Source organism: Lepidothrix coronata, unplaced genomic scaffold (genome assembly GCF_001604755.1).
Source record: "Lepidothrix coronata isolate B3197 unplaced genomic scaffold, Lepidothrix_coronata-1.0 Scaffold45, whole genome shotgun sequence".
Lineage (NCBI taxonomy): Eukaryota > Metazoa > Chordata > Aves > Passeriformes > Pipridae > Lepidothrix > Lepidothrix coronata.
Window position 1 is genome coordinate 4,738,036 of NW_016690225.1, and position 15,852 is coordinate 4,753,887.

At 36.1% G+C, this 15,852-nt stretch overlaps 1 protein-coding gene across 3 annotated transcripts in view; it reads left to right on the top strand.

Moving 5' to 3' along the window:
• The window catches only part of MLIP (muscular LMNA-interacting protein), a 106,570-nt gene that overhangs the window by 89,424 nt on the left and 1,294 nt on the right, over positions 1–15,852 (top strand). For all 3 annotated transcript variants that reach the window (XM_017814567.1, XM_017814568.1, XM_017814569.1), the window contains 2 exons: positions 7,448–7,504; positions 14,810–14,844. In XM_017814567.1, the coding sequence (XP_017670056.1) occupies positions 7,448–7,504; positions 14,810–14,836 (84 nt within the window). In that variant the 3' untranslated portion in view covers positions 14,837–14,844. The remainder of the gene's footprint in view (positions 1–7,447; positions 7,505–14,809; positions 14,845–15,852) is intronic.

The following is a 15,852-nucleotide window of genomic DNA, read 5'->3' on the forward strand; positions in this document are numbered from 1 at the left end:
CCTTTCAAGGTTGCCATGGAAAAGCACTTTTCTCCCAGACATCGTCCCAGCTACTTTTATTTCCAGAAGACCGTTTCTTTCTCTCTTTTGAACTTTGATATTTAGATGTTGTACTTGTGTAGGTGTATTGTGGTTGATCAATCTTCTTCTGTGTTCCAGAACAATTGCTTTAGTGTAGAGGTAAACAAGTCAGCTCGTTAGTGCTGTGCTACAGATTGGACCTCCTCGTTGGGAATTTACTAATACTTAATATTATTGTGTCTCCTTTGTGTATTCCTTTATGGCATTTCTTGGGCTTAGTGAGTTATTTTAATGATATCATACTTAGGTGACATTTCTATCTCTTTTAACTTGGTTCAATAGGAGACCCATCAGCATGCACTTAACATGGAGGTGCCCTAACTCTGGCACTGCCTGAAATGAACTCTGTCACCCACTTCTCTGGAGACAGCTCTTCCAAAGGAAAAAAAAGGAGTTGATTATTGTGTCACTGCTTTTGGTCTATGTAGTTAGGAAAGTTTGAGAGCCTTCCTGTCCCATTTCCACTAGGAGAAGCTGTTGATAGTAGGACCCTAGTATTTCTTTGGTGTATTTGTGTTAATTTAAAAAACATGCACACAAAAAGTAGTTTTTTTTTAAACGCAGTAGGATCAAGCCCCAGCAGGCACTTTCTATGCTTAGAAATGGAATATGCTTCCTAGTGAATGCCTAGAAGTGTCCAGGTTTGCTCTTGGAACATAGTTGATTTATATAGACTGTCTCTGCTGGGACAGATTAAACCAGTCTTGAGCCCCAAAAAGTGCTTTAAAATGCTTTGTCTTCATTCTTAGAAGTCTCTACACAATATAAAATTTGAGTTCATCCTTATCCCTGGATTTTAAGGGTGATTGCATCTAGTTTCTGCATAGTGCATTTCAGTCAGACATTTTTTGTGCAATAAGCACAAAATAATAGAAATTCTGGCCCTAGTTAGCAACTAATTTCTGAGTCTTACCTTAGCCTTCTATATCTTCAGGGGAACACATTTTAGGAGAACAACCAAAGGAAACAGCAGTCCAAACGCTACAACGCTTCTAGTGTTTGATTTTAATGTCTATGTTTGTTTGTGAAGGGGATTCTATGGCAGGTCACATGGTGATGGGGGCAAGCTTGGTTTAGCTTGGAGTCCGCCTCTGATGCTAGAATCCTGATTCATGACTGGATTTGGATTAGATACAAGTCCATTTCTGTAGGAATTCTTTAACAGTAGAAAATGGAATGTTAAAAAATGTCTATTAATGATTCAGCATATGGGAACTGAAACCTGGGGACACAACCTTTGCTCATAATATAGTAAAAAGACAGAAGACAAGATTACAAAGAACAGAAGCAACTGAGAGGTAAAGGTTGTTATTAACAGCAATAGCAGAAATGTATAATTGAGTAAAAAATATCGAACGAGATTTGGAGCATGTGTAACCTGTATGAGAAACAAAAATAATACTTGTACACCTCTTACTGAAGACAGGGAGAAAGCAAAACTTGAAGGAAAATCATATTTAATGAAAATTATGCCCAAACACTCAGAGCTATGAGAACTTTGTATCTTAGACCTCACTGAACACAAATGTTTCTATGCAATATCTCTCTGCTTTTTTAGATTGTAAAAAACACTATTCAGGTATCAAGATATACTGCAAGTATTGATAAACCATTTACTCTGAAATATGATCTTAATTCACTGCACTTTCAGATAAATGTATAAAATATAACTAGTTCTGGTGAAATTCCAAGTATATACTTAGAGCTTGAATTAAAGAAGCCAGTATTTATGGATTTACAGAGATGTTATGAACTAGCTTTCTCTTTTTCTCAGTTAAACACTGGCTATAATATTAGTAGTCATATTATAGGCAGAATATGATCTTAATACAAATTTTAATATAGTAGGTGACTGCTACACATGCACACCCTTGAAGATTCAGTCAAAGTTTGTCGTTTGCATTTAAAGTAACTAAGGTCAAAGGTCTCTGTTGCATCAGAAGCTTACTCAGAAAATAGAGCTTATTCTGTTTTGCAGCTAATCTGGTAAGAAAATATGTGGGGGAAAGCCAGCTCTGAAAATTAAATCAATTCATTTCACACTCTCACCTGTAAAGCAGTTAAAGTTCCTTGGCTGTTATCATTCAATGAGCAATGAGCCCCTTCCTTGGGCCAGGAAGCATCATCAGTTCTAAGAAATGACTAAGTTTCTGTGAGTTTCATAAATAGTTCACAGCCAATATTCTGAGGGAAATTTCAAATATTTTCTTGTCAGAAATTCTGACATTTTCTTTCTAATACACATAAAAATTTGAAAGCATTTAAATACTCCAGAAACCAATGTATATAGTTTGGGTTATATGAGCTAACTCAAAGCAGATAGTTCTAATCCATGTAGTTAGAAGATGTTTGTCTTCTCTGCTGCCTTACCCTATGGATGTGTATGTTGCAGTTCTCATGCTTATGGTCTTCATTATGGGCCTGGAACCCTTGCTGGCCACCAGCTCCCATAATCACCTATAGTGAAATTAGCCCTGCAAGGAACTGTAGTCTTCATTAGTCCACAGTGGAAATCAGAGGCTCTTACCATGATTGCCACAAAGTGCACTGATTGTGAAATACATTTTAATATTTTATGGAAGTGTTCCAAAGTGAAACATCCAGGACAGAAAACACAGTGTTCTAGTTACAGATGAGTTTTCTTACCATTAAATACTTAATTTTAATTTTCTAAATTACTAGTGAGAATTTGCAAGGCAAATCAAAATATTTTGCAGAAAGCTTCGTTTTTCTGTTGCTAGTATTTTTCATTGAAAAATCATTTTGACAGAAAATCCCCAGTCAAATACATCACAGACTGGCCCTGCATGTGAAGTTTAACTTTGTCTGGAAAAAGGCAGCCCGAGGAAAACTGATGCACTTCTTATGTGCATTTCCCTCCCACTCTACTTATAGATAAGGAATCCCTACTGTAGCTCCTCCAGCCTCTGGTATTCTCCAGTATTAGGTTGCCTGGAGCAGTTGTGGATGACCCACCTCTGGAAGTGTTCAAGGCCAGGTTGGATGGGACTTTGAGCAACCTGGTCTAGTGGAAGGTGTCCCTGTCCATGACAGGGCAGTTGGAACCAGATGATCTTTAAGGTCCCTTCCACCCAAACCTTTCTATGATTCTTTCAGTCTCAGCACACTCTGGTGTCCTCCAGGCCTGTTCCTGGTGAGAACCTATCAGGGAACCATGTTTGTGTGGTTCCAGTGCCTTGAAACAGTTTTGACATCTTCAAGACAAAAATGCATGGTTACAGTAGTGTATAATAACAATTTGCATGGCTTTCAGGATGTTCTATTGTATAAGTGTCTCAAGGCACATTATAAATCTATATTGTGATCGCCGTTTCTACTTTTCCTTTTATAGAGAAGTGAAAGATGCAAAAGAATTGGTGCTTAACCGATGGAATCTTTGAAATAAATTTTATACTGTGTCGTTTTAAAGAGACTAAAGACTTCATAATCATAAATTACCCCTTTATATTATATTATGTTCTTTCCCCTTAGCTCAAGGTAGTCCTTGCTCTGCTGCTGTGGGTGTTTTACCTTTTATTGATACATGAGATTTCATCTTCTTGTACTCAGACAAAGTGGATATCCATAAAACAGTTTTATAAAAATATTTGCTTGTTATGCATGTCTAAATAAATATTTTCAGCCTTTGAGAAATTAGTAATTTTGCCTATTGTAAACGAATGTATCTGTGCTTAATAAGAGTCTAGAGTACCTAATTTATTTTCAAAGGGGATTCAAGACTTAACAGTAGTTTGAAAGAATAGAGTAAATGTGAATGTTCTCTGGTTACTATAGTTGAAATATTCTAATTTCTTATGTGTGTTATCTCTCACTGGTTCCAGTTTTAAACCTGTGCCTCAATTAGCAAAGGTTGCAGACCCTCTAGAGAGTGACTTAGATTAATGAAAAAGGTCTTAAATTGAGAACACTTTAGAAAGGTTTATATTAGTTCAGAGGCAGCTGTGATTCATAGCACAATAAAGGTAAACTGACCTTTTAAAGGCAAATATGTCTTGCTGATTACAGAACTAAATGAACAAAGGTCTAACGAAGATGTTATATAATCACTGCTTTTCTAAGCCTTGACTGAGTCTGTAAGAGGTTATTTTGGGCAGGTATGTAGTTTCCCTTTGAACTGACATGCCGCAAATACTTATGTATTGTAAAGATATTCTGCTCTCCTCAGTACAATTTTGCAGCTAGAAATGCAGATTTAGTTTGCTCTTTCATTGTTCTTAGAAATAATAAAGAAAATGTCACATTACCAGAAAACTGAGTAATATCTAGAAAAGTTAAGTATTATTGATTAACCTCGTAATAGTAACGCAGAATTGTGTAACTGTCAAAGGAAACAAGAATAAAAACTAAAAAAGAAATATTCATCTCTCAACAGATTGTGTCTACCAACAGACACAATCCTTTCACATTTGCAGATGGAAGTATGTTTTCTTGCCAGCTACTTTGACCTGAAGATGAAAAACTGCCAGAGACAGAACTTGATGAGGTTTCACTACACAACACACCCATAAAAAGTACATAGTCCAAGTTGCATTCAGATCTTGTGGACATAGCCATATTCCTATACGACTTTGAGGGATGATAGTCACACAATGTTTAGTAAGAAAGGGTTAATCCCACCTCATTCTACCTGCTTCATGTTCTGGTAGTTTTAAGTTGACTATGTGGTGTGCATTCAAGAAAACAAAAAATCTTATTTTTAAGGAAAAATCAGGAAGGAAGGAATAAGATTCTGTAGCCTTTTGATTAAAGGGCATGAGAGGGAATAGGCATGAGAGCCTACAGCAGGGCTGACACATTTCAGGTTATATTGACACGATATAAATAACACATATAACCGTTTTTTTAGGATGAGGTCACTCAGGCCAAGGTACTCAGCTCCTTCGCAGGTGGAAGAGGCAGAGCTGTATGATTCCAGGGAAAAACCCAACACCCTCCTTTCAGGGACTTGCAAGACTAAATATTATTTCAGCAGCGCAGCACTTGGCTTATGTTATCCATATTCACTAAAGTACTACATAAAGTTCTTTATAAATGAGCCATATGTGACTTCATTAAGACTAGACACATCTGACTGTAGAACGTATATACTCTTTTATGACAACTTCAAGGGTTTTATGTCAGAGAAGCCTTTTGAAAACAGAGAGAACTGTACACTGTTAGTTTTTTTTCCAAGTCTTAAGCATGCACTAACTTTTTTCTTCATTTCTAATCAGTGAATTTCTTGTCTTGTTTCAGTTAATCTTCTCCAAAGTAATCAATGTTAACGGTGTCTGTCCAGAAACTATAGATTATTTTTCCTCTCTATGGAGACTGTCATTCGTATTGGCTCTTTAGTTTGAAAAGAGGATACTATCAAAATAAAGGAAGCAAATGTATTTCTTGGACAAAAATTACTTTTCTCAGGTCTAAGGAGGGACTTGAGACCCCAAGGAGCATGGTAAGGCAGAATCATGACTGAGAGGGGCATTTCAGGTTAACAGGGTAGGTAATGAATACTAGCAAGAAAGGCCAGGATGAGATAACACAATAGAAGTGCATTTTTCATTGTTTGGCTGTCTGCAATTTGAGAAAAAGAGCTGCTGCAGTCTCAGGTCACTACCTGACTGCGGAACTTTTCTTTCTTGCAAGCAGTGGACCATTCTTCTCAGAAGGCTTAGCTGCACATCAGAACAGGATATGATCAATACTTTTCTTCTTGTCTTTTTGGTTGACCCTTCTTGCTTTTCCTGGAATACAGAGATGCCATATTCTGATGAGGCAAAGGGTAACTCAACTCTTGGGTTTATTCCAATGAAATACATTTGCCAAGATACCGCAGGTGTTGCTAGAACTTTGTATCTCTGTGTCATCAAGGACTGCCCACCCTTGGTAGTCACAGGGTGCTGGATTTGGAAATGGGACTTCTGTCTCCCATGAAGACCATCAAACACTTCCTGTGTGTGCTGCAGCACTCGGGTGGTGTGAGGTCTGGGGAATGCTTTGGTGGCTGCCTGGCTGACGCTGGAAGCCAGGTGAGCAGCAGAGGGAGGGATGTTGCCACTGAGAGGATCTAGGCTCCTTACCCATTCCTTACACTTCTTTTGCCTAAAATTATTTCTTTGTAGAACTTTATTGAATAAATAAATAAAATTGTTGCCTAAAGTTATTAACTCGTCTTTTTGTTTTGGGAAATAATAATAATAATAATAACAATAACAACAACAACAACAATAATAAAAGTTAAGTGGTTCAAAGCTGCTGTTGTTGCTAGAATTGATTCTTTCTTTCCTGAAAAGGAATCAGGGCAAATTCACAAAGGGAGAGAGCAATACATAGCAGATCCATAATGTAATTTCAGAAAATTAGAGTACATTCCACTTCAGTATCTTTCTTTGTGTGCTGGGCCAGTTTAGTAGATCCATTTTGCTTCTCAAAAAGCACAGTGTCAAAATCAATTTTCTTAGAAGAGAAATATTTTTAAGCAACATGTTTGTTGATTTACTATTTGATCTAAATGCCAAAACAAATTAATGCCTTTGGTAATTTGAAAATAGCAGGCTTCTTCTTGTCTTGTTTTTATAGAATTCTAAAATACTCAAATCCCAACACTTTCAACAATCTTTGCTTTAAAGAGAATGTCTCTGCATCACTGTATAGGAAAATGTCACAAGCTTGTGATCTTGACATTGCCTTTATAAGCTCCAGATAATCTATTTACCTGCATTCTAATTAAAATCTCCTTGAAATTGGTATGGTTCTTCACTTGAGTCACATCCATCAAACTTCATTAGTCATAGCAAGGCATATAATGTTCAAAACACTGGAAAGTTACTGAGATCTAAGACTCCTTTCTGCACATACTAATTAGTGTTACACAGCATTTTTTAGTTAAACATTTTTAAGATTTACATCTGTGAAATTTTGAATTAAGGAAAACTCTTTTGGAGGAGATTTAAGAAGATATTTGAAGTGACAGAAATATGCTTGCAGTTTTCAATAACTTTATGTGCATTATCTCGTACTAAATGTATCATAACACAGGTGCCCATGCTGTGATTTTTACTCGAAATGCCTCCTTGAAATTCAAAAGGGATTTTATCCCTTCCCCACTCTTTTAATTATGGGAATATAATATAAAAAAAAGACCATACTTTTAAATAGATTTTCATACAGACAAGGAGTAACAACAGAGAGTATGCTGAACACAAATGAGATCTCTTTGCCTTGCTATCCTCCGTATGTCTGAGGGTTTGGGCTTTAATTATTAAATTTTAGCGATATTTTATATAGAAATTAAACTGATTGTGGGTTTCTTTTTCCTTTTTTTAACCTTATACTCTCTCCAACTTGTGACATCTTTTCTCAGAAGCCCAGTCATCCCATGATGCCTATTCCAGAAAATGAGACACTCAGCTCTAAGGAGGTAATCAGTTCACATTTAATGCGTTTAAGCATTTGCATGCTAGTTTTATCATTTACGTATGTAGCTTGTATGGAGTTGATCAGCAAAAATGTGCTGAGCTTTCAAACCTGCTTTTTTCCAGTGTAGGGACTAGATAAACATTAATTGTTCTTAATGATTAACGAAGAAAAGAAGCAGAGTTGTTTTGCAGCCTGTGTTGAGTATGTGAATTTTGGATAACACTAACATTTACACTTGAGGTTCCTGATATGTGCTGTTGGGAAGTAAGCAAGTGGGAGTTGTTAAATTATGCAACTAGTCCTATTTAAATAACACTTTCCACAATTTTCAATCATTGATATAACTTCTGTTTTAAATACCAGATACTACAACAGCTACCAGAAGCACTTATAATTAATTAGCTATTGAGAATTACATAAAAGACAGTCAAGAAAACATAAAATGTAATTCAAGTTTGCCCAGTATCAAAATTCAGTGTCGGTTTTATTTGACTTTGAAGAAGGACATGAATTTTCTTGAAGTCTAAGTTCAGGGGCCAATTCCCTACTACTTTTACATATCTTAACTTTAGGTCCATAGCAGTTACCACCCTAGATAATTAATTCAGTGAGAGCAGATGCAATTTACTACTCATTATCAATTTTCTCTTGAGACAGAGCATATAAAAATTAAAAAGGTTCTGCTGGTACAGGCAAGTCCTTTTTACCAGCAAGGTCATGAACACAAAGCTGATTTATAGCCTCGGTGTTGAAATAAACATGATGTAATTGACTATCATACTCTTTACTCTGGCTTTGGAATGTAATAGAACATCTTTAATTAAAGGACATTTTCAATATTATTTTTGAAATTCACATTTGAAAGCATAACTTACTACCAATAATAGAGTATGTTTATGGCAAAGGATGAATTTTTTACTGCTGAGACCTCTTTTACAAGGTGCATGTTCACAATTATTTCACTAGTTTTTTGATGAGTTTAACAATACAGATAGGAATGATAATTAAATCTTTGTAACTCAGTTTATTTGTAATTTATTATGTTAGAATTTGATTCTAGTTTTGTTAAAAGCAGAAACACGATAATTTAAATAAATGAAATGGATGTTTGCCAATAATTTCTGCCAAATGATTAACTTTCTTGTTATTTTGAAAAATATTGGGAGAGTTTTGGGGTCAAGGCCTTCACATGTTGGAAAGAGAGGATTTTCCTGAATTCTGAGTTTGTTGACAACATATCAATATATTCACACAGTTTATCTCAGTTTCCACTGGAAAAAATGGTAAAAAAAGAGTAAAAGAAAAAATGTTGATATTTCACTTGTTGAGTGGATCTGCACCAGGAATATATAAGCATGAATGTAGCCTCTTATTCTCATGTGCATCCCTGACCTCTCTGTGCAGGGTGTCAGAGGCTTAGAGCTATTTCATCTCTCTTTTTGTTTGAATCTTCATCACAGCCTTCTAACCTCCTCCTTTTTTCCTTGCCTTTGACATTTCTGCTTGTTTCTACATCATCAATCCTGTTTCCTCTGCCTCCCAGGAGCCGCTTCTTGATTCTCTCAAAAGCAGTGTCTGCTGTGGAATTATTCAAAAAAAGACCCAAAGTGCCCTCACAAAGTGAAGTTAGACCACAAATACCTTGCAGATCTTCTCAGATATGTTATTTTTTTCCATCTCATCTGCAAAGTTTCTGAAATATTATTGAAGTTAAGGTATTTTATTAGAGAGTGGTGAGAGAGACTGTATAGTTCTGAGGATAAATTTGTTGTTGAGATTAAGTAGATTTGCACCACATCAGGAACTCTTAAATCTGTGTGTATATATACACATATATGTATATATGTGTATTTGTATAAATGTGTATGTGTATGTATGCATGTGTGTATATGTATATTTGCAGCCTCTGATGATGCAGATGATTTTCTTGTATTTGAAAATAAGATTTGGAAGGGAAACAAGCAGCTGAATTCTTGTCTCTCATCCTTCTTCTTTACAATTTACACATCAAGGGAGAATTTTGCAGATCTAATGGAAAGATGGATCCTTTCAAAGAGCATTCTTTAAGGGACAAGACACATAATTTAGCTGAGGCATTATTAAGATCAGTTCAGTAAGTGAAGCATCTCACATTTACGTTATAAAGTCAGACTACTGTGAGTGAGATATTCTCGAAAAGAGTTTGTGGTATGTTCTGATTTAGCAGTGAGAACAAAAGTGCTAAATTCCTTTGATTAGAGGCCAACTTGGTCTGTTCCAAGACAGGTAAAATACATAGTACTGTCTTCTAAAAAATCCCTTATATTTAAACAAACACTTGGAACAGAAGTTTAATTTATTAAAAAGCTTAAATTTATTACAACCATTGCAGCATTTGTGCCTTGACGTCTAGAATAAAGATATCTGATAAAATTGTAGTTGCATTTATAAGGACCAAAGAAAATCAACTGGAAAGAAGATTTATAAGTGCTGCTATCAGTACGCTTTGTATTTCCTTTGATTAACGTCTTATTGGATGACAGTCATTCACCACTTAATGTTAGCTAGAGGCAAATAATTAGTTTTAAAGTTGAAAAAAAAGTGTAAGATACCATTTTGTACAACTGAGCAAGATGAGTATTTATTCTAGTTCCCTGGGGCCTGTCACTAAAGTGTATTTTGTAACTATGACTATCCAGATGAATTCCAGTCCATGTAGATACATCAGGAAGAATTGTGGCAGACTCACCACAAGCTGTTCAGGAAGTAACATCAAGAGATGACACATTTAATGTTTTCTCTATTACAAGTCAAAGAAAATATTCTCCAATGAACTATTCAAAGTACTTGTACAGGGCATGAGATCTAATTTTTCCCCCCAACTTTTAATCTCATTTTTATCAGAGGAGGTGACCAGGGCACACCATGCTGGCCATGTGGGAGTTGAGCAATGTCTTTGTATGTTTAGTGGGTGGCAGAGAAGACACAAAGGCATCTGTTTCCCTCGAGATCTATTGCTGGAAACAGAAGTATGCAGCACTGATACCCACAAAGAGATACACATTTATACTATCTTGGAGACAGACAGGAGAGCAACACAGAACCAGGATCAGCTCAAGATATTTGGGGCAGTCTTCTTAGCTGTCCTGAAGGTGGTGGCTTCTTGGAGATATGTTGTTATTGAACTGTCTTTGAAGAACAAACAATTTTCACCCTTTTCTGTTTTATGTGGTTGTGTCTCCAGAATTGGATGTTATGATGCTTTCCCTTTCCAGTGCATTAAAAAAGGCAAGGTATGTCTTGGTTGATGATATTTAAAATCACAACACTTTCAGGCACCTGCATTGTTCCTTTCTATTTAGGAACCTATCTTGACTCTAGGAACAGTTTATACTGAATTTACACTTTAAGAGTTTACATAACCCAGAAGTCTCCACCTAATTTAAAATGTGTTTTTTTATCAGTGAATCTTTTTTGGATGATGAACTGATTAGGAAAAATCCTGTCAAGTTATAAGTCAAATATTACTCTTACTTCTATAATAAGAACCTTAGGTCACTGTCATATAGTCTCTGCCCTCTTCATCTATAATTACATATAGGCTTATACTTCTCCTGTAGTGTTCCTTCCTCAGAGTGAAAAAGTCAGTGTGATTTCTGCAATTCCAAAAAACAAATGGATGGGCAGATGCTCTGTGAAACATAATCACCTCCTTGACCTTTAGGAAGGAGTGAGGGAGGGAAAGAAGAGAAGGTGCTCCTAATTTCTATGTAGTAATTTGTATTGTTTTCCTCAAAGAAAAGTATTCACTGAAAATTAAAAAAAAAAAAAGTTGTATTCAGAAGAATAGCATTCTATTCTTCATGTAATTTTAGCCTTATTCTGTAAGAGCATGTACCACGTAAGATCTATCACTTCTCTGTGAAAGCAGGAAAATAAATAAGGGATATTCTCCTTGTGAAATCCTCCTCTACAACCAGTTGATTTTAAATGGAGGAGATATGAAGGATACTCCTTGGAAACCTAATCAAGAGATATGCCACTAATTTTTGATACCTACTGTTTTCCTTTCAAGTAAAGCTAGTGTTTACACAGGTTATAATGTGTGAATGATGTTATAATCATTCCCAGAATTGTACTGAGTCAGAATCTCTAGAGAGAACATGGGGTATATGTATATGTATAGTCTCAAAAAGGCATTGTGTGCGGGCACTAAAAGTATGTCCTCATTACCCTTATTCCTCTATGACTTGCAAAATCCCAAGTCTATGACACAATTACTTTAGGTCCATGTAATCTTTTGCTGAAGTTGTTACTCTGTTTTATCTGTTATGCATGAAAGATCTGCAATATTTACTTGAGATCTTAATAGCATCTGTAAGGCCAACATTCATAAAACGACCACCTGAGAAAAAGATGATTTCATTGACTTCAGTGGTGACAGGGTTTCACTGACTGTCTTTTGTGCAAAGTAGCAAAAGTTCTTGAAATTTGAAGTTCTGTAAAAATGTCAATAAGGTCCAAAGTTCTAAGTTGCTCTTAATCTTTATTTACTTAAGGAGTGTTCCTAGTCTGAAGTCAACAATAGTATTAATCATTGATAGATTCTACATATAAGAGGAAAATGCACCCACTTTTTGAAAATGTCCTTGTACTAAAGAATTTATGTAAGGGGTTTTGCTTTACATTAAACAGAAGTTCCAACCCCAATGACATTATCACAGCAGACTGATGTTCTTCCAGTTGAAAAAATCTCATTATATCCTGGATTAGTCTGTAATGATCCAGCTCTTGCATACCATTCAATACCTTCTCAACTTGTAAAGAAGATTCTCTGTCAAAGAAAGAACAGGGATGTGGCAGATACCTAATGAAAGTAGAGGGAACTGTACTGGAAGCACTCTCACTCAAATGTCAACTTTGTTCAAGCCCCTTCTTTTTCCATTTGGTGCTGAGAGATGTCCTTCCCAGCATGCAGACTTATTGGGGCAAAAGTCTGCCTTGCTCCTTGAGCTTTCCTTGGAGCATGTCCACCTGTCACATTGTGGATGTACTGTTCACTTTTTGCTTTCAGTCTTGCCTAAGTTTGCAGCCTTGTTCCCCAGACAGTGGAGAGCTGGTATACACTAGTATGGCAGAGCATTACTGCCAGCCTCCTCTTTGGAGTGATGGTTTCACTATCCTTAGTTTATTTTGACCAAGCCAAGGACTGCAAACCTAGGCTCTCTCCATTATAACTGTTCATTTGGCTAAAAATTTAATGACCCTGCAAATGAGCATTAAAAGTAGGAATAACTACTTTTGCTAAAGGAATAAGGTGTCAGGTGTCAGCTGTAACAAATTCTTTAACCTCCAAAATGGATGGGCCACTGAAAGGGAACAGTAAGCTGTAACCTTCTGATATTTATAAATAGAAAGGTAGGTCCAAACAATGCACATTTCTAAATTCTCAAATAAAACCTTTAAATATCAGCAGACATACTTTCTATTTACTTTATAATTTAACAATGCTTTAACCTTTATTTTTTAATACTTTTTATGTACAGCAGGAAGTTTATACTTGCAACAGGTAGTTGGTCAATACTTTTGGCCTCCTTCAATGATATCTTCTCGTTTTAAACAAAAACTTTCAGTTATAGGCTACTAACATGAAAGGGCATTAGATCACCGTGCATTAACAATGAAAAAGCATTTTATGCATTTATAGGATTTTATTTCCAACGTGATGACTATAAAAAGAATTACTGTAAATATATTACTTTTATGGTAAGTTTACATTAAAAAATCTGAAAGAGTAGTAATATAAGAGTGATAAAGTTTGAAATGTTGGTATGTTGTTTAAACTGCTATTTTAATATAATTCTACTTGGCTTTAAGAAACAGCTGTTGTATTTGGTCCCCTTCAAATATTGGCAGAAGTACTGTATAATAGTTTTAGAGGGAAAGAGCTTGCCCTGAATAGGTAGTCACAGTTGTATGTTGAAGGAGGCTTTTTTAATATTCAATACCTAAGTAATGCATAGGTAATGAGAATCACAGACTCAGACAAAAATTAGTTATAGTGTTTGACCGTTCTTACTCTGAAAAATATTTTTCCTTATGGCTAGTTAAAATTTCCCCCCTTGTTGCCTCATTTTCTTTCACTGTGCAAATCTGAGCCACCTATAAACCGTGCTTAAATAGCTGGAGAGGGAAAATGGATGCCCCTTAGCCTGTTTGTTAGATTAAACAAGCACTGTTGCCACCCCTCATTTGTCACATGTCTTTCCCAGAAATCAAGGAACACTTGCAACCATCCTGATTTGCTTTCCTCTGCTTGCTTGACAATTCTTTTTTATTGGGAAGGCTCAAAAATGGAAACTATGTTCCAGATGCAGCCTCACTAGTGCCCAGCAGAGGGGAATAACTTCTCTCAGCCTGCTGGCTGTGCTCTAATTAATGCAACTGTGTATGAAGTTATCCTTCACCACAAGGGTGAACTGAAACACATTCAGTTTGGTGTTGACTAGACCTCATGTCCTTCTTGGCAGAGCTGCTACTTAGCCAGTCACTGACCTATAATATTGCATGGGTTATTCACGTCCTCCATCCCTCCTTGTCTCCATATCCTTGTCCCCTGCCAGATGCAGGATTTTGTGTTTGCCTTTGTTCACAAATCTCCTGCTAGCTTGTTCCTCCAGTCTGGAAAAGTCCTTCAGAATGCGAATCGTACCTTTGGCATATCAGTCTCTCCCGCCCATCCAAGTTAGGAACATTCACAGACTTCCTGGACATATAGGATCTTCAGGACCTTGATGGAGATGTCACCCTGGCATCTTCTGAAACACCACCTGGAACAGAGATTTTGAACCACTATCTTTTTAGACCAGTGTCCCAGCCAGTTATTCGTCCACTCTGTAATGTACCCTGCTCCTCAGTTTGAGATTCTAGGTGCCTGTGGCAAAATCCTTACAAAGCTGGAGGAAAATAACTCCTAAGTGATGTAAATGCAAGGGTGGCCACATACTCTGTCCTCCCAGTATGAGGTTTAAAAAAGCATGAGTCTGAAATGTCCTCTGATGTGCATTTAGTCAAGGTGATGCTTGTCTGTTGAAATCTGCTGTGTGCAGTAGACTTCCTCAAACATGTCAATGCATGAAACATCATTCCCTGGTTCAGTAAGCACAGTTGTAAATTAACCGTGCAGCAAACCAGTGCTTTAAAAAAAGAGAAAGTACTTACTGTATGAAGTTGTCTGCTGTTTTTTACAACTGTGCCTGCTTAACATACTGCGGTTTTTATTCTCTTCTCCACTTTGTTTTCACCTTTTATTTTCATTTTTCTATAGGTTTCCAAAGAAAGAGGTTCTGTTTAGGTCTGATAGTGAGTATGACTTTTTTTTCTAACTTGATTACAGTCACAATTTGAATATGTAACTACTTTGGTGTCACTTTAACAAATTTTTATGGCTTTGATTAAAAGGTGGTAGGCTGCTTTAGCTACACAATTTAGTGTTTGGATAGTAAGATGGCTATGTTTGATGAAGGATTTTCTAGGAATAATTACCAATGCAGAATAATTCCAATTTTTAACATGACAGAATAAAGTCATAATTGGATTAATTTTAAGTGGTATACAATCAAAAAGTTGGAAGAGATTGAGGTATAGTCTGGAATTGGATAGTAAAGTGATGTCAGGGAAATAAGATGTTTGTTTTTTTTTAATATCTGAGCACATAATCACATAGTGCCATTAAAATGAATGGTTTGCTAGAGTTAAACAATACCATATTACAAATAATGTGCTATGCTTGAAAGCAGATATAATATAGTACTTAACAAGGGAGGTCACCAAACAGGTGGTACTGGAAAGGCTGAAAGGTTCAATGCCTTTTTTTTTTGTTTTTTTTTTTACTTGTTTCAGTCTTTACAAAAAAGAAAAAAAAGAGTAATTATAACTAAAAGTTTATTTCAATTATTATTAAGAATTTGAGAGTAGGATCATGGAGAGAAATGGAAAATAACACCTGAAGGAATGCTGGGGTGAATTGGAGTATTCAGGATGATACAGCCTAATGAAACTTACCCTTAAAATACTTAATCAAAGCAATTTCTCAAACACTAGTGATTAGCAGGATGAGTAAGTTCCCAGAAAACTGGAGAAAGGCAAACACTATGTCCTATCTAAACAAAAGAGGAAAGAAAAATCTAAAGAATTACAGAAAAATCAGTTCTAACAGCATTTCCAAAACACTGGAACAAAGTATTAAACAACACATTTGTAGGCATCTAGAGAGTGGTAAGGAGATAAGATTACTTGTACCTGGACATGTCAGAAACAAATCCTATCAAGTTGATCTCATTTCCTTCTGTGACAGCAAAGCAGATACAG